The sequence below is a fragment of the Salmo salar genome, chromosome 01 (genome assembly GCF_965601325.2).
Source record: "Salmo salar chromosome 01, fSalSal1, whole genome shotgun sequence".
Taxonomy (NCBI): domain Eukaryota; kingdom Metazoa; phylum Chordata; class Actinopteri; order Salmoniformes; family Salmonidae; genus Salmo; species Salmo salar.
In genome coordinates, this window is record NC_138291.1 from 52,505,399 (window position 1) to 52,531,692 (window position 26,294).

The window sequence follows — 26,294 nt, forward strand, 5'->3', positions numbered from 1 at the left end:
AAGCATATGGTTATAGTCATTGTAGCTAAAGGTGGCACAGCCAGTTATTGTGTGTTAGAGGGCAATTACTTTTTCACCCATTGGAATTGGGTGTTGTATGACTTTGTTAATTAAATAAATATTTATTTGATAATAATATATTTTTTTGTTGTTTGTAAACTCAGGTTCCCTTTATCTAATATTAGGTTTTGGTTGAAGATCTGATAACATTCAGTAAAATAAACTATGCAAAAATAGAGAAATAAATCAGAAAGGGGGCAAATACTTTTTCACCGTAGTGTATGTGCCGACTACACCTATGTGTAGAATAATTGCACAGCATATAATGTGTGTATAATGCCTCACTATTGCATGCTTTAACATTTGAAATGAATGTAGGCCTAATCTTAGTGTGCTCTGTTGTCCTCACCAGGTGATTGCTGTGGTAATGGACACCTTTACAGATGTGGACATCTTCGCTGATATTCTGGATGCTGCCATGCGAAATGTTGCAGTGTATATCATTCTGGATGAACAGAATGCACACCACTTTACTACCATGGCTTCCAACTGCCGGGTCAATCTGGAGAGCATACAAGTGAGTCTATGAAGTGGTGCAATATCTTGAATATATGTGCTGGAGTTTTTCAATTAGGACACGTTTATAATTTTGTCTTTGATACTTGATGGATTTTAGGGCATTTTCCCTTATAAGGCTTTCCTCTGGAAGTTCATATTCAGTAAGGAACTTAAACGGAAAGGAAACTAGAGGTCAAAAAGTTGGACCCGTACCGAAATGGACCTGGGCTGTACCATCCAGACCCGATATGCATAAATATTTTTTTTTTATATAGATACCCATTCTGAACGGACCCGAAGACAACTAGACCCGTTCCGTATAGACCTGGTCGAATCCAGACCCGGTCCGATCAGCAGTAAAGCAGCAGAAAAGTCTTTTTTTTTAAAGCTCTTAGGGATCAGATCCCGCTAGAGGGTTCAAATTCGGCAACACCATTGTAATTGCAGAGCGCCAAATTCAAAATAAAAAATCGTAATATTAAACATTCATGGAAATACAACTGTCTTACATCATTCAAAAGCTTAGGTTCTTGGTAATCGAACTGCGTTGTCCGATTTACAATAGGCTTTACGGCGAAAGCATAGCATTCGATTATCTGAGGACAGCGCCCCACATCAACATATTTTTGAAACCAGCACAGGCGTCACAAAATTCACGAATAGCGATAAAATAAATCACTTACCTTTGAAGATCTTCCTCTGTTTGCAATCCGAAGGGTCCCAGCTACACAATGAATGGTCGTTGTGTTAGATAAAGTCCTTCTTTAACTCCAAAAAAGTCTGTTTAGTTGGCGCCATTGATTTCAGTAATCCACTTGTTCAACATGCAGACAAATGAATCCAAAAAGTTACCGGTAAAGTTCGTCCAAACAAGTCAAACAATGTTTCTCATTAATCCTTAGGTACTCTAATATCTAAATAAATGATCATATTTAATACGGAGATTAGTATGTTCAATAGGGAAGATAAATAACGAAGAGCGCGCCCTCATTCACGCGCGCCACAAGAATACTTTCCTAATGAGCGTCACCTAACCACTTGTTAGTTTTTCAAGAAACAAGCCTGAAACCTTGTATAAAGACTGTTGACATCTAGTGGAAGCCATAGGCACTGCAATCTGGGAGCTATTTATTTGTATATCCCATAGGGTTCCATTGAAAAGGCCTGTGAATTTTTTTTTACGGATGGATTTTACTCGGCTTTTCGCCTGCCATATCAGTTCTGTTATACTCACATACATTATTTTAACAGTTTTAGAAACTTCAGAGTGTTTTTTATCCAATTCCACCAATTATATGCATATCCTAGCTTCTGGGCCTGAGTAACAGGCAGTTTACCTTGGGCACGTCAGAGAGGTGGAAATTCAGGAAACTGCCCCCTAGCCCTAAAAAGTTTTTTAAGCTCCTTTATTAACCAGAGCTGATAAAGCATGAGAAAAGGGAGAGAGGTGCAGGGGAGGGGCTGTACTGTGAGCGAGTGACACTGGAAGCAGGGAGAGACAAGAGACAGCAACCAACCAAGTCGACTTGTGCTATAGTAGATTAATAGCTTCAATAGCTGGGTTATTTATCATCAAATATGATTACATAGTACCTGTCTTGACTGCATCAAACCGGGAGAAGCTAGCTAACGTTAGCTAGCTAGGCTAATTAAGCCTGCAGTGCATGTGCTTTCTCATCCTACAGTTACAAATAACAACAACTCCACTCAGAATATTAAGAAGCAGTCTACCTGTTGGCTCTTCGTCATTGTAGCCTATTCTTCTTTAACTTTTAATTCCGTAATTTTAATTCCATCTTCCATTGATTAGATATCTCCTAACTTTTGCGAAACATGGAGGCTCTATGACTGTGGCATTTTACCGCTTTGATGACTTATGATTGGCCAACAACAAGCGCCATGCGCCATGCTCCACTCTCTTGAAAAGCAAGAGCAGCAGTATGAGTGATTAAAAAGAAATATCTCTCTCTCGACTGTTGCATTCGGATCTGTGCGGGCCTTTCCAGACAAGTCAGTTAAAATTGCACATACCTGAGACCCGTGGCAATCATATCAGATCCGACCCAGACCCGTGACATTATTTATAATTCTGGATCCGGACCCGCTCGGGTCCCAGATCGTGTCTTGGGTATTCGGGTACTTGTGGATCCGTGAAGACCAATAAAGGAAACCTGTAGGCTTGGGATATGAATAGCTCTTCCTCTCAACCGTGAACATGAAGACCCACTGGCTCCTCCCTCCTTTGTTCCCATTCAATGAACAACAACTACTCAAAGTCAATCATTATTCATGTGGAACCAATTCAGTTCTTTTTGGAGAACATCTAATAAGAACATCATGTTTTTATCTTGCAGTTCATGCGTGTCAGAACTGTGTCAGGCATCACCTATCGCTGTCGCTCTGGAAAGTCCTTCAAGGGTCAGATGCTGGATCGCTTCTTGCTGACAGACTGCAGGGCTGTCCTGAGTGGAAACTATAGGTGAGGGTTCAAAAATGAAGAACGTGGTACAAAGTGTTTTAAAATTGTACAAATGTTGCATGATTTCTCAAGCAGACCTGACATTAGTAATGTGGATTTAAGAAACTGTACATTAAGTTTCTCTTACACCTGTGTAGTAACATTATTGTTGCATTGTAATTTAGCAATTGCTTTGCATTTGCATAGTAAGGGAGTTAAGAGTTCCTTATTCCATTGTAATATGTATATTTTGCTACATTATGCTGTGTAATGAAATTCCATGAATCTCTCTGCCCACAGCTTCATGTGGTCTTTTGAGAAGATTCACCGTTGCATGGCTCACCTCTTTCTTGGACAGCTTGTGACTACTTTTGATGAGGAGTTCCGGATCCTGTTTGCACAGTCCCAACCTTTGGTACCTGAAAATGTCCTTGTTCCAGTGCCAGACTACAGCAGTTTATCTGACAGCCAATACAGCACTGATAGGCCACCATTGTTCAGAGATCCCAGAAAGTTCCTGCCCATAGAGAGCTCTCGTCCTAAAGAATGGGCTAGACATTCCTTTGATGATCAGAAAAGAATGCCCCCTGGAAGGCACGAGCACATCCACAGGTCACTAGATCAGGGTTCACTTGATATGCACAGAAACAAGTACTCCTCACAGCAATTTAGAATAGAGCAGCAGTATTTTATGGAACAAGGTCACCCTATGATGCAGTCGAACACAATGGATTTTTCTGGCTCTAAAAGGCCCAGTTATGCAGAGGGAACTTATGCCAGACACTCCTCCTCTCAATTCATGCAGCACCAAGCCAACTTTGAGGAGGGTATGGCAACCCAGAGCAGGAAGATACATAGGGAACAGCATCACTACCAGAGAACAGGGCCAGAGCCTGGTTATGGTAGCTACGATCAATTCAGGGACCAAGGGTACCCTCCGATGGATCAGTATTCTGAGTCTGGGTACCCACATGGAATAGAGATAGAGCCACCAGACAACTATGACCCTGTAGTGAATTATTTATCGTTATCGAAACTTTCTGTGGAGATGGGACATGACTCAGACAAATTATCACATCCAGGAGAGGGTCCCTTTTGTCATTCAAACGCAAAAAGACTGAGCGTGGGCCATCCTTATGCCTGTCAGACCTCCCCAACACAACAAAACCCGTCTGAACAGAAGCAGTTTTTTGTTGGGTCTGGTTCGGACCGTAAAACACAGGATCCCAGTGCAAAGCAGGGGATGCGAGATTGGAGGATCAGCTCATACCTCAGTGCATATGATGATGCTGGAGAAGAAGACATTTCACAGCCTTTTGGAAATGACCCCTTTGAAGAGCCCCTTAATACCTCACAAGGAATAATATTTGCTCCACTGGTATCAGATCCCAAGTTTAATGCCAAAGAGTTACCCAAGATTGCAGGGCTCAGGTTAAAGACCAAACGCCCAGAACATTCAAGAACACCAGATATTATTGTTAGCATGGCTACAGATGAAGGCGACAAATCAGAGGACATGGAGGTAAAAGAGCCCAAAAGAGAAGAGTCATTCCGTAGGAGGATCAACCCTGCTATCCAAAGGACCTCAAGGCTAAGATCCTCACTAATCTTCAGCTCACAACTAGAACAGCATATCTCTCAAGAACTGAACCTTACCTCAGGCCAACATTGCGAGGAAACTGCCAACGAGGAAGATGACCAATCTAGATTATCCTTGACCGCTCAGATTTTGGGAAAACGAAGATCCATAACAAGAGAACATTTTGAATGGAGATGTAATAAGCCAGCAACAGTTGATAAGTCAACCATAGAGTCTTTGAAATCTGAGGACATCACTACTGATGCCAGTGATAAGGAATTGCAAAATAATCCTCCTGTGGGCACCGACATGGCCTCTTCAAAGGAACAACCTAAACCTGACCATGAAGAAGAAAGCAAAACGGTACAATGTGCACATCCATCCAAATCTGCTCAAATTGAGCAACCCAAAACCATACAAACAGCACACCTGCCATCTTCATTGAGCAATACATTCTATATAGATATGAATGATCCAGACAGTAGGTTCAAGTTTTTTAAAGCGTTGGCTGCCAAACGAAAAGCTGCAAAGGCTTCAGAGTCTGAGAGCAGCGCTGAAAAAGCTCCTCTAAATCCAGTGACTCCATTTGACTTGAAAACAAAGGACCCAGTCACAAGTGTAGAACCTACTCTTCCAGTGGCTCCACTAAATCCAGCAGATACTTCCACCAAAAAGCCATCTACATCAACAGAGGGACCTCTTAAACCAGAAGATACATTAAACAAAAAGACAGAAACATCAACAGAGGCCCTACTTAATCCAGCAGATACTTCAACCAAAAAGCCAGCAACATCAACAGAGACCCCACCTAATCCAGCAGACACTTCCACCAAAAAGCCAGCTACATCAACAGAGACCCCACCTAATCCAGCAGACATTTCTACCAAAAAGCCAGCTACATCAACACAGGCCTCTTCAGAAACACTGGAGATCTCACCAGTCTCACAGGAGAACAAAACATCCATGGCAACACATGGCTCATTACATCTTGATGTCAAAGACAAGGCTTCTAAAAATAAAGAACAGGAAGAACTTAATCTTTCCAAAAGTGACTCCAAATCATTCCTCGGGCGTAGATTATCTGGTGACGATGGGCTACTTAGAGTCTCTACGGATGCTGAGAAGATTGAGCTGAAGAACAGTCAGAACCAAAGTGTGTCTGAAGTTAACCCTAGAGATACAAGTGCATTTCTTGAGCACACCTCAAAAGAGCGTAGCTTTAACATCGCTCCAAAGGAGTTTACTTTATATAAACTATCACCAAAGGAACCAAAGTCTTCAAATCCTGCTTCAAAGGAGCTGAGCCCATCTCTTCCACTCACCCTAACAGAAGTTAGCTCGTCATTATCTCCGACATCAACGAGTTTCAGTTTAACTAATCTCACTTCATTTAAACATGCAGCAAAAGATTTGAGCTCAGCCCTTACCCCCACCCTTAAGGAGTCCAGTTCATCTAACCCCCTGTCAAAGCAACAATTACTATCCTCTAAACCAGTCACAGTAGAGTCCAACAAACCTCTGAGCCCCACCCAATCCGAATCAAGTGTCTCTTCTCATCCCATTCCATCAAAATCCAGCACCTCCGCTCATACCATCCCATTGCAATCAAGTCCCCCCATTATTCCTGGTCTAGTTGAGCCAGTTGTGTCTCCCAAGCCTGACAAAACTGATTCCAAGGAATCTCTTAGCCCTACCCCAATGCAATCTTGCTCGTCCTCAATCCCTGCAACAGATCTTAGCCTTCTGCCAAGCTCTACCCAAACAAAATCCAGTTCCTTACCTACATCCACCTTAGTTGGGTCCACTTCATCAACACCAATAGACTCTAACATCTCTCCCAATCCCTCCACAAAGGAGTCATTGTTTACAATTGCCACAACTGAGTTGAAGTCACCCGCTCCAAAGACCAACCCAATAAAACCCTACTCCTCTCCTAGTCCTGGCCAAGATGAGTTTGTTTTATCCCCCAAACCCTCCAAAACAGCATCCAACTCCTCTCCAAAGCCCACCACAACAGAGTTTAATGACTCCCCCAACTCCTCACTTCCATCGCCAAAGCATGTCACGGAACAAACCAACAAATCTCCCATCCTAACACCAACACAATCTAGTTCTTCTTCCAATCCAACAAGAGAACCCAACCCTCTTCCTGACAACACCCCAACGGAACCAGGTGCATCTCCTGACCCCACCCCAACAGATTCCAGTGCATTTTCTAACCCTACTCAAACAAAATCACATTCCTCCCCTATGTCTGCGTCAGGTGGATCAGTTTTGTGCCCCATGTCTGGCCAAACAAAATCTATCACTTCTCCAAACCTCACCCCAACAGAATATTGTTCCTCTCCTAATCATACCCCAACTGAGTCTACCTCACCATTCAACCCTGTCCTTGTAGAATCCAGCCCATCAAGTAACTCAAACCCAACTCATTCTACTGCCTCTCATGACACTGTCCCAGCTTCATCTGTCATTGTGGATAACAGTAAGAAGGGCAAACTAAGTAACCTTATCAAAGAGCAAAAAGCTGGAAGTTCTCCTGCCGCTAAAGGTGACAAGAAAGCAGGTGATGCTGAGACAATGAGCAAAAGTGCTCCTGGAGAATCCGCCTCCCATGGACCTCAGAGTCCTGATGAAACCAAAGAGAATGATAGCACTATGAAACCAGAGAGCCCTACAGATCAAACTAATCCCATATCACCCCCAGTGAAGCAAGCTAAAGTAAGCCAGTCCCACTACCATTTATCTACTGTCAATGTACTCTCAAGCAGCAACCTAAGAGATGACACAAAGCTCCTTTTAGGGCAGATTTCTGCTAACAGCCAGAGCCGGACAGAACTCACTACAGAATCTGCTGTCACTGATGATGCCAAACAGGATGAGGCTGACCGGGGTGTTAGTGGTAAGGAGGAAGCATCAGCCCAAGGACAGAGCAGAGGCCCGACTAGAACTTCTCAGGAGCGGGAGAAGCTACTTCAGAGAATCGAGAGCATGCGGAAGGAGAGGAAGGTATACAGCCGCTTTGAGGTAAAGTACCATACTGTATCAAAAGGCCAGTAGCAATTTACAAAATACAATTTTAAGGTATTTATGGTACCCAAGGTACCCACTGTATTGTGTTTTCACTCACACTTGCTTTCCTTCATGTGAGCTCATGTTTTCTGTTTATTATTCTGTATTTTGATAGATGGCGCCTTAACCAGGGATCGGAAGGATGAGTGAGTATGGAGAAAGACCATCGCTAATTCTCCTCTAAAACTTGTCCTTTATGTCCATTCCCCAAAAGTCTAAAACCACAGGTCAGAGAGGCACAGCTAGCTAACCAACAGAGAGGTATTATTCTCAGGTTTCTATATTAGAGTGTTCCTCTGAATGGACTGTCTGCATGTAAATGATTAAGGTTTATGGGAACATGAACAGAAATTTGTCTAAGTTGACTAAGTTTACCAACATGGACTACTGTATAAGTAAACAGACTCTACAGTGTGGACAATGGACTACTGCTATCTACAAGGTGGGACTGAAACATGCAATCTCATCAGATAAATACACAACTAAATGTGCAATTTATTTGAAAAGTATTGTGTTCATAGACACACTGGACACATAGGCATTGTTGACTCTATGGGTCAAGTGCAATGTAATATCTGTTAGTCTCATGGCTGTTTAATTATTATCTGTTTGAGGATCTGTTTTATATACTAACAGACATTTCAAAATACTAAAATTAGAATCACCATTAATCATCATAGAAAATGTAATCATCATAAACAGTGCAAGTATAGCTTTCAAGTAGTTAATGGACCACTTTCTTCATTTCAGTAGGTTAGTAGGTGTAACAAATCAGGATGACAATGTGCTAGATAAGCCAAATGCAGGTAACTGCCAAAATAATGTAAACACATATGTAAATGAGGGATACAAAGTATATTGAAGGCATGTGCTTCCACACAGGTGTGGTTCCTGAATTAATTAAGCAATTAACATCATGCTTTGGGTCATGTATAAAACTTCTGGGGCGGCCATTATTTTGGATACTATTGTTATACCCCCATAGGATGATAATGCCCCCGTCCGCCGGGCATAAGTGGTTACTGAATGGTTTGATGAGCATGAAAACGATGTAAACCATATGCCATGTTTGTCTCAGTCACCAGATCTCAACCCAATTAAACACTTCTGGGAGATTCTGGAGTGGCGCCTGAGACAGCGTTTTCCACCACGATCAACAAAACACAAATGATGGAATTTCTTGTGGAAGAATGGTGTTGCATCCCTCCAATAGAGTTCCAGACACTTGCAGAATCTGTGCCAAGGTGCATTGAAGCTGTTCATGGTGGCCCAACACCCTATTAAGAAACATTATGTTGGTGATTATTTTTGGCAGTTACCTGTGTATGCATGAATAATCATGTGTATTTGCACTAAAATGTTAATGCCATGGGACATTGCTATCTCCAGTTTGGACTTTCGAAAGTATGTGGACACCTGGTCGTCGAAAATCTCATTCCAAAATCATGGGAAATAGTATGGAGTCGGTCCCTCCTTTGCTGCTATAACAGCCTCCACTCTTCTGGGAAGGCTTTCCACTAGATGTTGGAACATTGCTGTGGGGACTTGCTTCTATTCAGCCACAAGAGCATTAGTGAGGTCAGGCACTGATGTTGGGCGATTAGACCTGGCTCTCAGTCGGCGTTCCAATTCATCCCAAAGGTGTTCGATGGGGTTGAGGTCAGGGCTCTGTGCAGGCCAGTCAAGTTCTTCCACACCAATCTCGACAAACCATTTCTGTATGGATTTCGCTTTGTGCAAGGAGGCATTGTCATGCTGAAACAGGAAAGGGTCTTCCCGAAACTGTTGCCACAAAGTTGGAAGCACAGAATTGTCTAGAATGTTATTGTATTCTGTAGCGTTAAGATTTCCCCTCATTGGAACTAAGGGGCCTAGACCGAACCATGAAAAACAGCCCCAGACCATTATTCCTCATCCACCAAACTTTACAGTCGGCAGGTAGCGTTCTCCTGGCATCTGACAAACCCAGATTTGTCCGTCTGACTGCCACATGGTGAAGCGTGACTCATCACTCCAGATAACGCTTTTCCACTGCTCCGGCGTCCAATTGGCGGTGAGTTTTACACCACTCAAGCTGACACTTGGCTTTGCACATGGTGATCTTAGGCTTGTGTGCGGCTGCTTTCATGAATCACCCGATGAACAGTTCTTATGCTGACATTGCTTCCAGAGGCAGTTTGGAACTCTGTAGTGAATGAAGATTTTTACACGCTTCACCACTTGGCGGTCCGTTTCTGTGAGCTTGTGTGGCCTACCACTTCGTGGCTGAGCCATTGTTGCTTCTAGATGTTTCCACTTCACAATAACAGCACTGACGGTTGACCAGGGCAGCTCTAGCAGGGAAGAAATTTGAAGAACTGATTTGTTGGAAAGGTGGCATCCTATGACGGTGCCACGTTGAAAGTCATTGAGCTCTTCAGTACAGGCCATTCCACTTCCAATGTTTGTCTATGGAGATTGCATGGTGGTGTGCTTGATTTTATACACCTGTTAGCAACAGCTGTGGCTGAAATGGCTGAATCCACTCATTTGAAGGGGTGTCCACATACTTTTGGCCATGTAGTGTAAATATACAGTGCATTTGGAAGGTTTTCAGACCCCTTGACTTTTTCCACATTTTGTTACGTTGGAGCCATATTCTAAAATGGATAAAATGTGTTTCTTTCCTCATCAATCTACACACAGTACCCCTTAATGACAAAACAAAAACAGGTTTTTAGACATTTTTGTAAATGTATTCAAAATAAAAAACAGAAAAACCTTATTTACATAAGTATTCAGACCCTTTGCTATGAGACACGAAATTGAGCTCTGGTGCATCCTGTTTCCATTGATCATCCTTGAGATGTTTCTACAACAAGATTGAAGTCCATCTGTGGTAAATTCAATTGATTGGACATGATTTGGAAAGGCACACACTTGTCTATATAGGGTCCCACAGTTGACAGTGCAAGTCAGAGCAAAAACCAAGCCATAAGATCGAAGGAATTGTCCGTAGAGCTCCGATACAGGATTGTTTGAGGCACAGATCTGGGGAAGGGTACCAAAAATGTCTGCAGCATTGAAGGCCAAGAACACAGTGACCTCCATTGTTCTTAAATGGAAGAAGTTTGGAACCACCAAGACTCTTCCTAGAGCTGGCCGCCCCGCCAAACTGAAACGTGGCACCATCCCTACGGTGAAGTATGGTCGTGGCAGCATCATGCTATGGGGATGTTTTTCAGAGGCAGGGACTGGGACACTAGTCAGGATCAAGGGAATGATGAACGGAGCAATGTACAGAGAGATCCTTGATAAAAACCTGCTCCAGAGCGCTCAGGACCTCAGACAGGACCTCAGACTGTTCACCTTCCTACAGGACAACGACCCTAAGCACACAGGCAAGTCAACACAGGAGTGGCTTTGGGACAAGTCTCTGAATGTCCTTGAGTGGCCCAGCCAGAGCCTGGACTTGAACCCGATCGAACATCTCTGGAGAGACTTTAAAATAGCTGTGCAGCGACGCTCCCTATCCAACCTGACAAAGCTTGAGAGGATCTGCAGAGAAGAATGAGAGAAACTCCCCAAATACCAAGTGTATTTGTGTGCCAAGCTTGTAGCGACATACCCAAGAAAACTCAAGGCTGTAATCGCTGCCAACAGTGCTTCAACAAAATGCTGAGTAAAGGGTCTGAATACTTATGTAAATGTGAAATTTCAGGGTTTTTTGTACTCTGTATAAATGTAATAAGCTAAATAAAGTGTGTAAATGAACGCCATTTGCTTGACAGTGTTGTCCGTTTCATTTTTTGGGGAAATAAACTCTTTGATTTGTTTTCATGTTTCACAAAAAGACTGGAATAACCATGTGCTTTTTACCTTTTGAGGGAGAGGAGGACATGTTTACATGCAGAATTGGGCTCTTGCACACCCAGAGGTCAAAGTAGAAGTAGTAGCCTGCTTTGCTCGTTACTTGGACTGAGGAATGTTTCATTCATAAAGGAGAAAGGATTAGTGGTTCAGGTTTGCTCTGTCTCTGCTCCAAACTTCAATTAATTTGGTGGCTTAAATGCACAATCATTGTCAGGATTGTCAGGGGAATGAGCACAACTCTATCTAGACAATCAGAGTGCAAGATGGAGTTTTATACTACTTCTTATACCTGTTCCCTCAGATCTCAACAACTGCTCATGGGTAGGGGTGATGCCACGTGGTTAGTGTTTCCGTCCTTCAATGTTCAACGTCTTTTGCTCGTTCATGGTTTGGGGCTCTCATGGTTTTGCTTTAAAACCTCATTCTGAAGACCAGATCTCTAGGTGTTTACTTCAGAAATGGATCCGCAAAAAAGTTTGTACCTGGATTAGTGTCATACAAAGGACTTAAGCTCATAAACAAATGTGCATGAGGAATGTTATCTAGACACTCCGAAGGACTTTGAGATCTGGGACAGTGACATTTTTGCTGTTACATACCCAAAATCAGGTAAATCCACCCACTCTCCTAATCCATATATAATCCCAAAACATGTTCTTATTGTTTGGATAGGGTATTTTACAAGTGTTAAGATGACAATTCTGTCAATTATTTTGTATGAAAAAAAATATTGCATAACATTCAACAGGGACAAATGGATGCAGTACATTATAGCAATGTTGTTTCGTCCTAATGTATTCGAGGGTAAAAACAAACACCATGGAAATTGTACCATGGATTGAGGTGGAGATGAAAACAGTGGACTATGGCTCAATGCCCTCACCCCGATTATTTGCCTCTCACCTTCTCCCCAATCTACTGCCACCAGGTTTAAGAAAGAGAGGGAAGGTAAGATAAAGATGATTGTGGGGGTCTGAGGTGTGGTCATTGCTTACAAAACTTTTTTAAAGGCAAAAAAAAGGTAGCAATGAAGCTGTCACATTGTTTGCAGTCAACTGCTTTTAACATGATTGTGTCCCTATTGGTTATCTACATCGGAAGGAACCCCAAAGATGTTGCATGTTCATTTTACCACTTCCACAATGTAAATAGACTACTAGAGGACAAAGAGGACTTCAACACATTTCTGGAGGAATTTCTTGAGGGAAAAGGTGGATATGTTTTCCCAATAGCTTACATATAATTTTATGGAAGTGTAGTACTGTGGGATTTTTTGTAAGCCAATGTTTTCGATGCGATACTTAATTTGTGCTTGTAAGATTCTTTGATTCAATTTTGTTTAACAGTTTTTGATGGTTCTTGGTTTGATCATGTTAAAGATTGGTACAGCGAAAAGGAAGACTTTGACATACTGTTTCTGAGATATGAAGAAATGTCAGGCGCAGGAGACCAAATATGCACTAGCAGAGCGTTTATTCCTGAGTCCAAAACTCCATGAACAGGCATAAAAACCAGACAAAATAATCCACCCAAAAGGGCCGGAACGCAGTCCAGAAAGAAACGCCAGTCCACATAAGACAAAGAAAATATAACGCAACCCCAAAACCACGACAGGTAAAACAAAACAATCCCGCACGAACCCAACCTGGTAGGGCGAGACTAAATAACCCACTAATGAACCTAACTCAAAACAGGTGAAACACAGGACAGACAGAACCAAACGAAAAGGGAAAAAGGGATCAGTGGCAGCTAGTAGACCGGCGACGACGACCGCCGAGCAAGATTCTCTGGTCTGATGAAACCAAGATTGAACTCTTTGGCCTAAATGCCAAGCATCATGTCTGGAGGAAACCAGTCGCCGCTCATCACCTGGGCAATACCATCCCTACGGTGAAGCATGGTGGTGGCAGCATCATGCTGTGGGGATGTTTTTCACCGGCAGTGACTGGGAGACTACACTCTATGGTGTGTTGTGTGTAGAAATTATGAGGTGGAAAAAACGATTTAATCCAGTTTAGAACAAGGCTGTAACATAACAAAAGGTTTAGGGGTCTGAACACTTTCTGAATGCACTGTAGGATGATGTCATCCTACTGACGAAGATGAGCTGGCCAGTCAGCGGTCTACTTGCGTGAATATTTTTAATGACCAGTATATGCCCACACCATTCTGTTTTTGGGGTATTTCCTCACCATTCCAACACAGAAACACTGCTTTTTAACATACTTAATTGCCATGTTTTGGAAGGAAACTATTTAACTCATGTTGTAATTAATTATAGGGCATATTTCATAGAAATCTGGAAACACTGGACAGTTACTTTAACTGCACAGGGTTTAATAGATCCAGTATAGAGATTCAACCCTGTCAACCTAGTCAGAATATACATTTGAAGTCAGAAGTTTACATACACCTTAGCCAAATACATTTAAACTCAGCTTTTTTACAATGCCTGACATTTAATCCGAGTAAAAATGTCCTGTCTTAGGTCAATTAGGATCACCACTTTATTTTAAGAATGTGAAATGTCAGAATAATAGTATAGAGAATGATTTATTTCAGCTTTTATTTCTTTCATCACATTCCCAGTGGGTCAGAAGTTTACATACACTCAATTAGTATTTGGTAGCATTGGCTTTAAATTGTTTAACTTGGGTCAAACATTTTGCATAGCCTTCCACAAGCTTCCCACAATAAGTTGGGTGAATGTTGGCCGATTCCTCCTGACAGAGCTGGTGTAACTTAGTCAAGTTTGTAGGCCTCCTTGCTCGCACATGCTTTTTCAGTTCTGCCCACACATTTTCTATGGGATTGAGGTCAGGGCTTTGTGATGGCCACTCCAATACCTTGACTTTGTTGTCCTTAAGCCATTTTTCCACAACTTTGGAAGTATGCTTGGGGTCATTGTCCATTTGGAAGACCCATTTGCGACCAAGCTTTAACTTCCTGACGTCTTGAGATGTTGCTTCAATATATCCACATAATTTTCCTGCCTCATGATGCCATCTATTTTGTGAAGTGCACCAGTCCCTCCTGCAGCAAAACACCCACACAACATGATGCTGCCACCCCCATGCTTCGCGGTTGGGACGGTGTTCTTCGGCTTGCAAGCCTACCCCTTTTTCCCCCAAACATAACGATGGTCGTTATGGCCAAACAGTTCTATTTTTGTTTCATCAGACCAGAGGACCTTTCACCAAAAAGAACAATCTTTGTCCGCATGTGCAGTTGCAAACCGTAGTCTGGCTTTTTTATAGCGGTTTTGGAGCAGTGGCTTCTTCCTTGCTGAGCAGCCTTTCAGGTTATGTTGATATAGGACTCGTTTTACTGTGGATATAGTTTTGTACCTGTTTCCTCCAGCATCTTCACAAGGTCATTTGCTGTTGTTCTGGGATTGATTTTCACTTTCGCACCAAAGTACGTTCATCTCTAGGAAACAGAGAGTCTCCTTCCTGAGTGGTATGATGGCTGAGTGGTCCCATGGTGTTTATACTTGCTTACTATTGTTTGTACAGATGAACGTGGTACCTTCAGGCGTTTGGAAATTGCTCCCAAGGATGAACCAGACTTGTGGAGGTCTACAATTTCTTTTCTATGGTCTTGGCTGATTTCTTTTGATTTTCCCATGATGTCAAGCAAAGAGGCACTGAGTTTGAAGGTAGGCCTTGAAATACATCCACAGGTACACCTCCAATTGGCTCAAATTATGTCAATTAGCCTATCAGAAGCTTCTAAAGCTATGACATCATTTTCTGGAATTTTCCAAGCTGTTTAAAGGCACAGTCAACTTAGTGTATGTAAACTTCTGACCCACTGGAATTGTGATACAGTGAATTATAAGTGAAATTATCTGTCTGTAAACAATTGTTGGAAAAATTACTTGTGTCATGCACAAAGTAAATGTCCTAACCGACTTGACGAAACTATAGAAATTTGTGGAGTGGTTGAAAAACGAGTTTTAATGACTCCAACCTAAGTGTATGTAAACTTCTGACTTCAACTGTATATCCAAGGGCACGTGAGGCTGTATGAGTTTTGTTGTATGATTTACTGTAGGTATATATTCATGATACATGTAACAACTAAGACATTTCCGTATGCAATATTTTCTGACAGTGATTTTGAGATATCTTCAGATGAAGGAGAAGATTATGACATGGAAAGACCTAGCCTTTTCTGTCCTTGCCTTCCCTGTAGGAATGGTGAGAAGGCATGATTGAAATACTGTGAAATATTGTGATTTGATATACAATACCACCAACTCTCCCTTATCATAGGGAGATAGTATACAGTATCTCATCCTACTAGATTTACTGCCATTTTACTTTAATTCTGTCTGTCAATATCTTCAGTTTGTGATGCTGCTTTTCTGGATGATTTTTTCCTATGACAGGTACCTTGTCTACCCAGAATAGCTAAATGCCTTCTTTCCTCTCTGAATGAACCATGCTATGGTCAGTACATTTAAATTACAGACACATGATTGTGAATGTAAAAGTTGTGAATGTGGAAGTTGGCTGTTATAACAGTACATATTGTACTATGTATGTATTTACCATGTTTTTTTGTAGCACACTGTTGTTATGCCTATCTTACTTGGGGAGATATTGCTTCAATGTCATGTACCAAAAATGGTTTAGCTGCCTTAATGACCCTACACACTGCAGTAAACTACGTCAACGCAGCGACAGAGGGGGGTGAAAGCGAGGAGTTTGAGGACAGTGAGGAGAACCTCGTTAAATATGTCAGGACATAGCAATACGGATGGTCCGGGAGTGGTCCAGGAGTGGTCGTGGGAACCACAGTACTGTTAACAGTGGCAACATATCATTCAGGGTGAGCCCCACCTGTTTAGCTAAAAAAAAGTGCCTGTTTTGCATTTTATTTTGGCATTAATATGTCACATATCAGTTTGCAAGCAATGTAAAAAAAATAAATGATTGAGTTAATAAAGCCACATACGAACATGGTCTCTTTTTTGCTTTTGCCAAAATGCAGGTGTTTCAGCCTAGCTCAGTGCTTTCTGAGGTGGAGGGGCAGCCAGCGGAAAATACAGAGCGTAAGGGTTGGTCATTTTCTCTAGTTGTGCTGTGATTGGCTCAGTGTTCTGTCACTCATGGGGACATTACAACATCGCAAAATCTACAGGAAGAGCTAGAAAGTTCAAGCCCCCTTGTGTGGTGCCATAGAATTACATTAGAAGTGCCCATCCAAGAAGGCTCAAGGTCATTGGCAACAGGTAAAATGACGTCAAATCACATATCTACCATAGCTTTGATTAGACATCATACTTTCAAAATCTTAGCAAGCAAGCTAGACAAGCAGTCATCATCATGAATCGCGTCAACAATCTACTGGCAAATCCTTTTCAATCCTCGTCATATGAAGAGAAATTATACATACTGTATAATGTATCGGTGCTCATCGGCCATTGAACATAAACATTACACAACAAGTTGGAAATCACATCTTCAACAAGGAGTGGTTTGGAAGGAATATGTGGCTAACTGCAAAGCAATCACTACTTCCCTTGCCTGCTATTCGGTGGAGAGGGTGTGTGCTCCAAGTCTGGGTTTAAGGGTCTCTTTTCCAGGCTTAAAAGGACTGACATCATGATACGACCTTGTTTTTTTTAGTAGTTCCCAGTTGTCTTAAAAGCACCATAAATCCAGAGAATGACAGACTTTGTTGACAACGTTTCATGACAAAATTTTCCCGCAAGAAGGACTGCTGCGCCACCTTGCTGTTCAAGTGAGCACAGCACAGTGGTGAGTCCAAAAATGTATTGTATGCTGCTGCATAAATTATGTGGTATGTAATGGAGATATGTATACTGTAGCTAAGAAAGTAATATTAAGTATATGTTGTGTAGTAAACTGTTAGTAGACAATGTGCCTCACCCTAATAATTTGGTACCTTTCCCCCTCATAACTTAGCCTACCGTTCTGACTTGGTGGTGCACATGTAGCCTATAGCCTGTTTTAGAGAAATGTCATAATTGAATATTGTAAGATCTTTCATTGTCTGCTTATATGCCCCCTTAACTTATGCTACAGTTCTGACTTGGTGTACAGGGAGAACACTGTAAGAACGGCCCATGTTCTGAATTCTGTCGTTGTACATTTCAAAAGTGCTGAACAAATAGACATTAATGTCTTAATTGAAATTACGGATTGCCTCTTATCCGCTCATCGTTCCTTTATGCCATTGTTTGTACATCTCAATTGTCAGTAGAAACCACATTTGATTAAGCAAGTCAGCCATCTTAGCTATGTTTTTTTTAAAAGGCAGTAAATGAGGCTGAACTAATTGTTTAGATAGCCAGGTGTAGCGGTGGTAAGGATTTTAAAATTATACATTTTTTACCTTTATTTAACTAGTCAAGTGTGAGGGAAAATTATATATTCACCTTATTTGTTGGCTATGTAACAATTATTTACTTAACGAACAGTAAGATATTTCTGTCCTGCTAATGCTGTGTTTTATGGTCTCCACTCTAGCACCCTGCAGCTAGTCTGGGTGTTGAGGACATGGGTTCTACTAGAGATAGCTTGAAGCTGACAATTGACTTGTGTTCGTCACGTCTGCTCCCGCTCTTCCCTTCCCCTGGCGCTTGAGGGCGCCAGATTATCCTGCATCACGCACTCCTGCCATCCATCACGCAAACCTGCCTTCCCTCGTCACGCGCATCAGAGTTATTGGACTCACCTGGACTCACTTATCTCCTGTTTATTTCCTCCCCTATATTTGACAGTTCCCCAGCTCTGTTCCCGGCTGCTGCATTGATTGTCTTTTGTCTTAGTTTCTGTTTGCTGACTCTGTGCTTGTCTTGTTATATGTCCGTCATTTATTAAATGTTACTCCCCGTACCTGCTTCGTCTCTCCAGCGTCAATACATGTGACAGAATGCAGCAGCCACATACGAAGCATCGGGGAGTACTGGCGTTCCGGTTGGAATGGTGGCAGCGGCTCTGGGTCGCCACCGATGGAACCGGGGAAGCCTAGCCATCTCATCGGTCTTTCACGCCCTAGCTGGCTCGAGAGGTTTTCTTGCCCCGGTTGGCTCGGAGGGCGTCCATCCCACATCGGGCCTCAGCCGGATCGTCAGTTCTTGTTCGCCCAGCTAGTCCAGGAGTTTTTGTCTTTTGTGTTGTTGGTGACGTCGGGGTGGATCCCGCCGCCGATGGAACCAGGGGTGCCTAAGCCAGCCCATCGGGCTTTCACGCCCTGGCTGGCTCGAGAGGTTTTCCGGCTCGGCGGCTTCCCATCCCATGTCACATTTGGTGGGCACCGTTTATCAGTTATAGTGCAATTAATGTATTGTTTAGTGTTGTGTAGTGGCTTTGCTGGCATGCATAAAAACATGTTTTATTTTAGTTTGCCCCACCAAGATTTACATGCTAAAATTGCCACTGAGCGTTAAGTTAACCTGTTAGGGCTATGGGGCAGTATTGACACGGCTGGATAAAAAACGTACCCGATTTAATCTGGTTACTACTCCTGCCCAGTAACTAGAATATGCATATAATTATTGGCTTTGGATAGAAAACACCCTAAAGTTTCTAAAACTGTTTGAATGGTGTCTGTGAGTATAACAGAACTCCTATGGCAGGCCAAAACCTGAGAAGATTTCAAGCAGGAAGTGGCCTGTCTGAGAAGTAGTGTTTCATCTTGGCTCTTTTCATTGAAGACTCAGGATCTGTGCAGTAACGTGACACTTCCTACGTCTTCCATAGGGTCTCAGAGCCCGGGAAAACGTTGAACGATATCGAGGCAGGCTCTGGCTGAAACACTTTATCGCTTTTGGCAAGTGGTCACTCAGAGTACTATGGGCTTAGGCGCGTGCCCGCTTCGACCGAATGCTTTCTTTTCCTTTGTCTGTTTATCTAAACGCAGATTCCCGGTCGGAATATTATCGCTTTTTTATGAGAAAAATGGCATAAAAATGGATTTTAAACAGCAGTTGACATGCTTCGAAGTACGGTAATGGAATATTTAGAACTCTTTTGTCACAAATTGCGCCATGCTCGTCACCCTTATTTAGCCTTTAGGATAGTGTCTAGAACGCACGAACAAAACGCCGCTGTTTGGATATAACGATGGATTATTTTGGACCAAACCAACATTTGTTATTGAAGTAGAAGTCCTGGGAGTGCATTCTGACGAAGACAACAAAGGTAAGAACATTTTTCTTATAGTAAATCTGACTTTGATGAGTGCTAAACCTGCTGGGTGTCTAAATAGCTAGCCCTGTGATGCCGGGCTATCTACTGAGAATATTGCAAAATGTGCTTTCACCGAAAAGCTATTTTAAAATCGGACATATCGAGTGCATAGAGGAGTTCTGTATCTATAATTCTTAAAATAATTGTTATGCTTTTTGTGAACGTTTATCGTGAGTAATTTAGTAAATTCACCGGCAGTGTTCGGTGGGAATGCTAGTCACATGCTAATGTAAAAAGCTGGTTTTTTGATATAAATATGAACTTGATTGAACATAACATGCATGTATTGTATAACATAATGTCCTAGGGTTGTCATCTGATGAAGATCATCAAAGGTTAGTGCTACATTTAGCTGTGGTTTGGGTTTATGTGACATTATATGCTAGCTTGAAAAATGGGTGTCTGATTATTTCTGGCTCGGTACTCTGCTGACATAATCTAATGTTTTGCTTTCACTGTAAAGCCTTTTTGAAATCGGACAAGAGAGTCTTGTCTTTAAAATGGTGTAAAATAGTCATATGTTTGAAAAATGGAAGTTTTGGGATTTTTGAGGAATTTGTAATTCGCGCCACGCCTATCATTGGATATTGGAGCAGGTGTTCCGCTAGCGGAACGTCTAGATGTAAGATGTTTTAAGCATGTGTAAAAAACTATCTCGCAGCCAGCGCAGTAGCTATGAAAATGAGCAAGGACAAAAAGCAAAGCAAAGGAAACTTGCTTTGAGCTCCAAGACTACAGTGGTGAGTAGGGCTACAGAGCCCGACTTTAAAGTCCATATGCGGTTTTCAGGCGGATACGATGGGAAGATCAACCCTCAGACTGTCAGCAGCATTAAAATCTCAACTCGGGGAAATAAAAAATGCACGAATATTTCCGGATGGCAATGTCCTTCTCACATGTGCTTCCGAAGAACAACGCAGTAAGGCCTTAACCCTCACATTTGTGGCCAAACAAACCGTATTGTACCAAATATGGTGACCAGAAGTGGAGTAAAGAAGGTATATAGGCTACGGAGTTGCTACCGAGGTCAATGATGAAGAGTTGAAACGTAACCTTGTTGGTGGGACTGTAGTTAAAGTAAAGAGATTCCAAAACGGCTAAGGTGAAGACCAGGTGCCAAGCACCACTGTAATGATTGTATTTGAAGATGATCTGCTGCCCGATTGTGTACATTTAGGATTCATGAGCTTCAGTGTGAGACCCTACATCCCACCCACTATGCGTTGCTACACGTGTCAAAGGTTTGGGGACGTTGCCACCTACTGCAAAGGAAAAGTCTGGTGCCCTAGGTGTGATGGGAGCCATGAGTACAATCAATGTGTAGAAGGGACTGAACCGAAATGCTGCAGTTGTGGTGGAAATCATAGCGTGGCATATGGCGGCTGCCTCGCCATGAAGAAAGCAAAAGTAATACAGCATTACAGAGTTACTGAAAGTGTCTCAAGCAATTTGCCAGTCATGCAGGACGACTCTCTCCTGACCATAGATAAACTGACCTTTGTAAGCCTTCTAACAGAAATAATAACATGCACTAGCTTTGTTGAGACCAGGACCGAGAAGACCCAACTTACAGTCTCAATTGCCAGGAGGTATCTAGACATGCCAGAACTCACCCATGAGTTAATCAAACAGATCGTAGAAGAATATAGGCCTTCATGCACAGGAGCACACTTAACACATCCAGGATAAATGGGCCTACGGGTCCTGCAGTGCAATGCCAGGAGTCTCATTTCCAATAGACAAGAATAAAAAAAAAATACATTGAGAACCAGAACATTAAACCAGATGTAATACGTATCCAAGAAGCATGGCTTCCCCCCACCTTGACTACAACATTTCTGCTTATGTCAGAAGGGAAAAATACAGACAGAATGGTCATAGCGGAGGATGTGCTACCTTTTTAAGAGATGGCCTTGCATACAAAGAGATCCCCACTGTCACTCCCCTGGAATGTATAGTGGTGGAGGTATGGTTAAATGTAGGTGCTTTGGTAGTGGTAAACTTTTACAACCATGTATGAATCTTTCACAGGAAGAACTATAGAGGGTGGTGGTGGTGGTGGCACCAATCACAATATAATATTGTGGTGTGGTGATTTTAACGGACATGACATTCTGTGGGGAAGTTTGGCAACAGATGGTAATGGTTGGGTGGTAGAGGATGTCATGGAGTCCTGTGACTTAGTCTGCCTAAATGACGGCTCAGGCACCCAAATTAATGTAGCCACCTTGTCACGTCCTGACCAGTATAAGGGTTATTTGTTATTGTAGTTTGGTCAGGACGTGGCAGAGGGTATTTGTTTTATGTGGTTCGGGGTGGTGGTTTATTTAGTAGGGCATTTGATTTATTATTTCCGGGTTTTTGGGTAATGTTCTATGTTTGTATTTCTATGTGGTCTCTGGTCTTTTGTATTTCTATGTCTGGTTTATTGGGGTTGGACTCTCAATTGGAGGCAGGTGTTTTCTCGTTGCCTCTGATTGGGAGTCCTATATATGGGTATGTGTTTGGTTATTTTTTGTGGGAGATTGTTTCTTGTTTTGCGTGTGTGAGCCTGACAAGACTGTTTTGTTGTTCGTGAGTTCTTCTTTTGTTATTTTGGTGTTTTCTTGGTTTAAAATAAATACAAGATGAGCATCCACATTCCTGCTGCGTTTTGGTCCTCCATTCCAGACGACAACCGTTACAGAATCTCCCACCACAAGTGGACCAAGCAGCGGAGTAAGGAGCAAGGGGAATTCAATATGGACTGGCGGGAGAAATGGACGTGGGAGCAGATTCTGGCCGGAGAGGGCCCATGGAGGAAGTCTAGTGAGGACCGGGAACGCTACCGGGGAACACGACTGGCGTTGAAGCCCGAGAGGCAGCCCCAATAATTTTTTTGGGGGGGGCACACGGGTAGTTTGGCTGGGCGAGGAGTGAGCCCCAGGCCAAATCCCCGTACCTTTTCGGGGCAATCAGTGAATGGACAGGTCCCGTGCTTCGGGGTAATGGGTACTGTGGCGAGGCCAAGTATTTTTAGGCCGGTACGCGCAATACCAGCGCCCCGCATTTGCCAGCGGGAAGTGGGCATCCAGCCAGTAAGAGCGATGCTTGTTCTTCGCTCGAGACCGCCAGTACGCCTCTACGGTCCAGTGCGTCAACCCAGTCCGACTCGGCCTGTTCCCGCTCCCCGCACTAGCCCTGAGGTGCGTGTTCCCAGGCTGATACCTCCAGTACCAGCACCACGCATCAGGCTTCCAGTGCGTCAGCCCAGTCCGACTCGGCCTGTTCCCGCTCCCCGCACTAGCCCTGAGGTGCATGTCCCCAGGCTGATACCTCCAGTACCAGCACCACGCATCAGGCTTCCAGTGCGTCAGCCCAGTCCGACTCGGCCTGTTCCCGCTCCCCGCACTAGCCCTGAGGTGCGTGTCCCCAGGCTGATACCTCCAGTACCAGCACCACGCATCAGGCTTCCAGTGCATCAGCCCAGTCTGACTCGTCCTGTTCCCGCTCCCCGCACTAGCCCTGAGGTGCATGTTCCCAGGCTGATACCTCCAGTACCAGCACCACGCATCAGGCTTCCAGTGCGTCAGCCCAGTCCGACTCGGCTTGTTCCCGCTCCCCGCACTAGCCCTGAGGTGCGTGTCCCCAGACTGGCACATCCAGTACCAGTACCACGCATCAGGCTTCCAGTGCGTCAGCCCAGCCTCGAGAGTTCGGCAACAGTGTGCAGTCCAGAGTATCCGGCAACGGTGTGCAGTCCAGAGTATCCGGCAACGGTGTGCAGTCCAGAGTATCCGGCAACGGTGTGCAGTCCAAAGTATCCGGCAACGGTGTGCAGTCCAGAGTATCCGGCAACGGTGTCTAGTCCGGAACCGAGGGGGTCTGCCTGCGACCCGGAACCGGGTGGGTCTGCCTGCGACCCGGAACCGGGTGAGTCTATAAGCAACCCGGAACTAAGTAAGTCAGTTGACGAACCGGAACTAAAAATGATTAACTATGTATTTAATGAGTCTGCCTACAATGTGGAAAGGAAGAGGTCTGCCTACGATCCGGAACAAGGGGAGTCTGCCTACGGCCCGAAACTAATCAAGTCTGTCTGCATTCTGGAGGACAGTAGGCCGGAGCCAGAACCACCTCCTGTATAGGTGGGTTGGGGAGGGGGGGTGTAGCACAAAACTCACATACTGTAGGTTCACAAAACTAATAGAGTATCAAAGAAAAAGAGCAATAGCAAGAAGAATCATACAGGTGGCAATGCTGACTTATTGGAGAAAGTAATGTGACAGCATTGGCCGGGAGACAAACATAAGGGTCATGTGGGGAATGATCAGGAAAATGAACGGCATCAATAGAAGACGGACCATCCCGACACTAACATCTGACGAGAAGACTGCATGCACAGGTGAGGAGAAAGCAGAAATGTTAGTGCAGGCCTTTGCAGGTATCCACAACACTGCTGCATCTCTACGCCCAGAACACCTAAGAAGCAGGGAGATCATGCTGGAGACAAACTCAACAACACATTAGAGGAGGGCCATTAACACCAACCCGTTGGACGCAGAATTCTCTTTGGCTGAGATGAAGAAGGTGATTAAAGCAGCTGGCTACTCAAGCCTGGGACCAGACCGAATATGCTATGAAATGTTCCGACACCTATCAGACAATTCCATACAAATGGTTCTCAGATTATGGGAAGGCCTGGAAACACGCTGTAGTAATACCCTAAACTGAGAAAAGACTCATCATCTGCAACTGCATACCGGACAAAATCGCTCACCTCAAACACATGTAAACTAATGGAACGTATGGTCACAGACAGACTGTCCAATGTCCTGAAGAGCAGAAATCTGTTACGAGGCAGTCAAAGTGGATTCTGAAAAGGTCGGCCCACTCTAGATGGAATAATGTGCCTAGAAATGTATACAGTATCCGTAAAGCACAGACCAACTGTCTTCTTTGACAACAACAAAAAAGCCTAGGACTTATTGTGGCAAGAAGAACTTCTAATGAAGTTACATTTACTAGGTATAGGGGGGAAATTGAATAATTGATCGGTTCAACTCCATCAACCAGTCATGAGGTGGAGAATGGGACCGCCCAGGAAAGTGTGATCAGTCCAGCCTTTTTAACATTATGTTTAAGTATATTTTTGACTCTATCGGACCTAGAATTAAGACATCACTGTATGCTGACGTACCAATATGGATGAGAAGCCACAATGTCTCCTTTGTGGCACAAAAAAATACAGGAAGATCACAGGAGTGGAAGAATGGTCTAAAAAATAGCTTTTGAATTTTTCTGCATTTGAAACCAAGTCTCTCTTTTTCACCGGGAAGAGCATTCCAGCAAACGTGACCAGCAAACGGGTTCCAGTAATGACATTTTTAGGGATGTGGTTTGACAGCACACTAACATGGAAACACCACATAGAACAAAAACTATTATAGTAAAAAGAAAGCTCTAAATGCAATGAGATGTCTTACCGGGTAGTCATGGGGGTACCCACTTATGAATGTATATTTCACTCTCATCAGATCTAAATTTGATTATGGATGTATGCCATATAGCGCAGCGACCCAAGGGATATTAGAAAAGTTGGACGTTATCCAAGCCGCCGCCCTAAGAATAAGCTGTGGCGCATTTAAATCATCCCCAATATCCTCCCTACAGGTGAAAATGGGTGAGATGCCCTTATAAGACTACAACGACAAAAACTCTATTGCTTACTGGGCAACACTAAAAGGACACACCTGCACTCACATGGAGAAGTCTATCTTGGAGGACTGCTGGGAATACTCAACCCCGATAAAGAATCTTTGGATGGACGATCAAAAAATGTACTCAGGACCTAGGGGTGGAGGAGACCTGTGTGGGACCAACGGTATCCCTACCTTTGGTGCCACCCTGGCTCTTGACACCCCAAAAGTAGATTTTAACTTATAGGAGATGATTCGGGAAGGAGAGGATAAAGGGGTGGTAGGACTGCTGACAGCAGGGTATGTAAGGTCACAATACAACTTTGCAACACACATTTACACTGATGGCTCCAATAATCCGGTGACAGGACACGTCTCAGCAGCCTTCTCTATCCCAGACATACAGTTCACTCAGAAAAAAAGACAAACAAATAACCTTTCAGTATTCACCTCCGAACTTATAGCATCTCATCTGTACAGACTCTACCTCAGTCCTACAAACACTGGACTGAGGAAACACCCACAGCAGGCCAGACCTAGTATTCAAAATCTTACAGGCACCTCTTAGGATGCAACACCAAGCCATTACAGTCAACTTTCTTTAGGTCCCGGCTCACATGGGGGTGCCTGGGAATGACAGCGGCATAAGGAGCACTACATGACGTCATCAACGTCATAGTTCCAATGTCAAAATCTGAAATAAAGTCACTCATTAGAATCAAAATCACAGACAAATGGCAAAAAGGAATGGACAGAAGGGGAAAAGGAGGGCATCTATACTCCATCCACCCAATCTACAATAACCACAAAATACTCTCAAGACAATCAGAAACCATAATCACCCGTCTGCATATAGAACACAATGGCCTCAA

General features: G+C 43.4%; 1 protein-coding gene and 1 pseudogene across 3 annotated transcripts in view; both read left to right on the plus strand.

The window, feature by feature from the left end:
- The window catches only part of LOC106604487 (uncharacterized), a 34,873-nt gene extending 23,439 nt beyond the window's left edge, over positions 1-11,434 (plus strand). Inside the window, exons 3-7 of one of the 3 annotated variants that reach the window (XR_006769999.2) lie at positions 413-577; positions 2,913-3,037; positions 3,317-7,622; positions 7,783-7,928; positions 8,746-11,434. Coding sequence is in view for 2 of the 3 variants with exons in the window: in XM_014199158.3 (XP_014054633.3) it covers positions 413-577; positions 2,913-3,037; positions 3,317-7,622; positions 7,783-7,794 (4,608 nt within the window). In the remaining variant the exon portion in view is untranslated. Of the gene's footprint in view, positions 1-412; positions 578-2,912; positions 3,038-3,316; positions 7,623-7,782 lie in introns of all 3 variants that reach the window. The other 2 variants (XM_014199158.3, XM_014199165.3) reach the window with 2 other exon arrangements.
- On the plus strand, positions 8,468-16,468 carry LOC106604164 (amine sulfotransferase-like; annotated as a pseudogene).
- Positions 16,469-26,294: the final 9,826 nt, after the last annotated feature.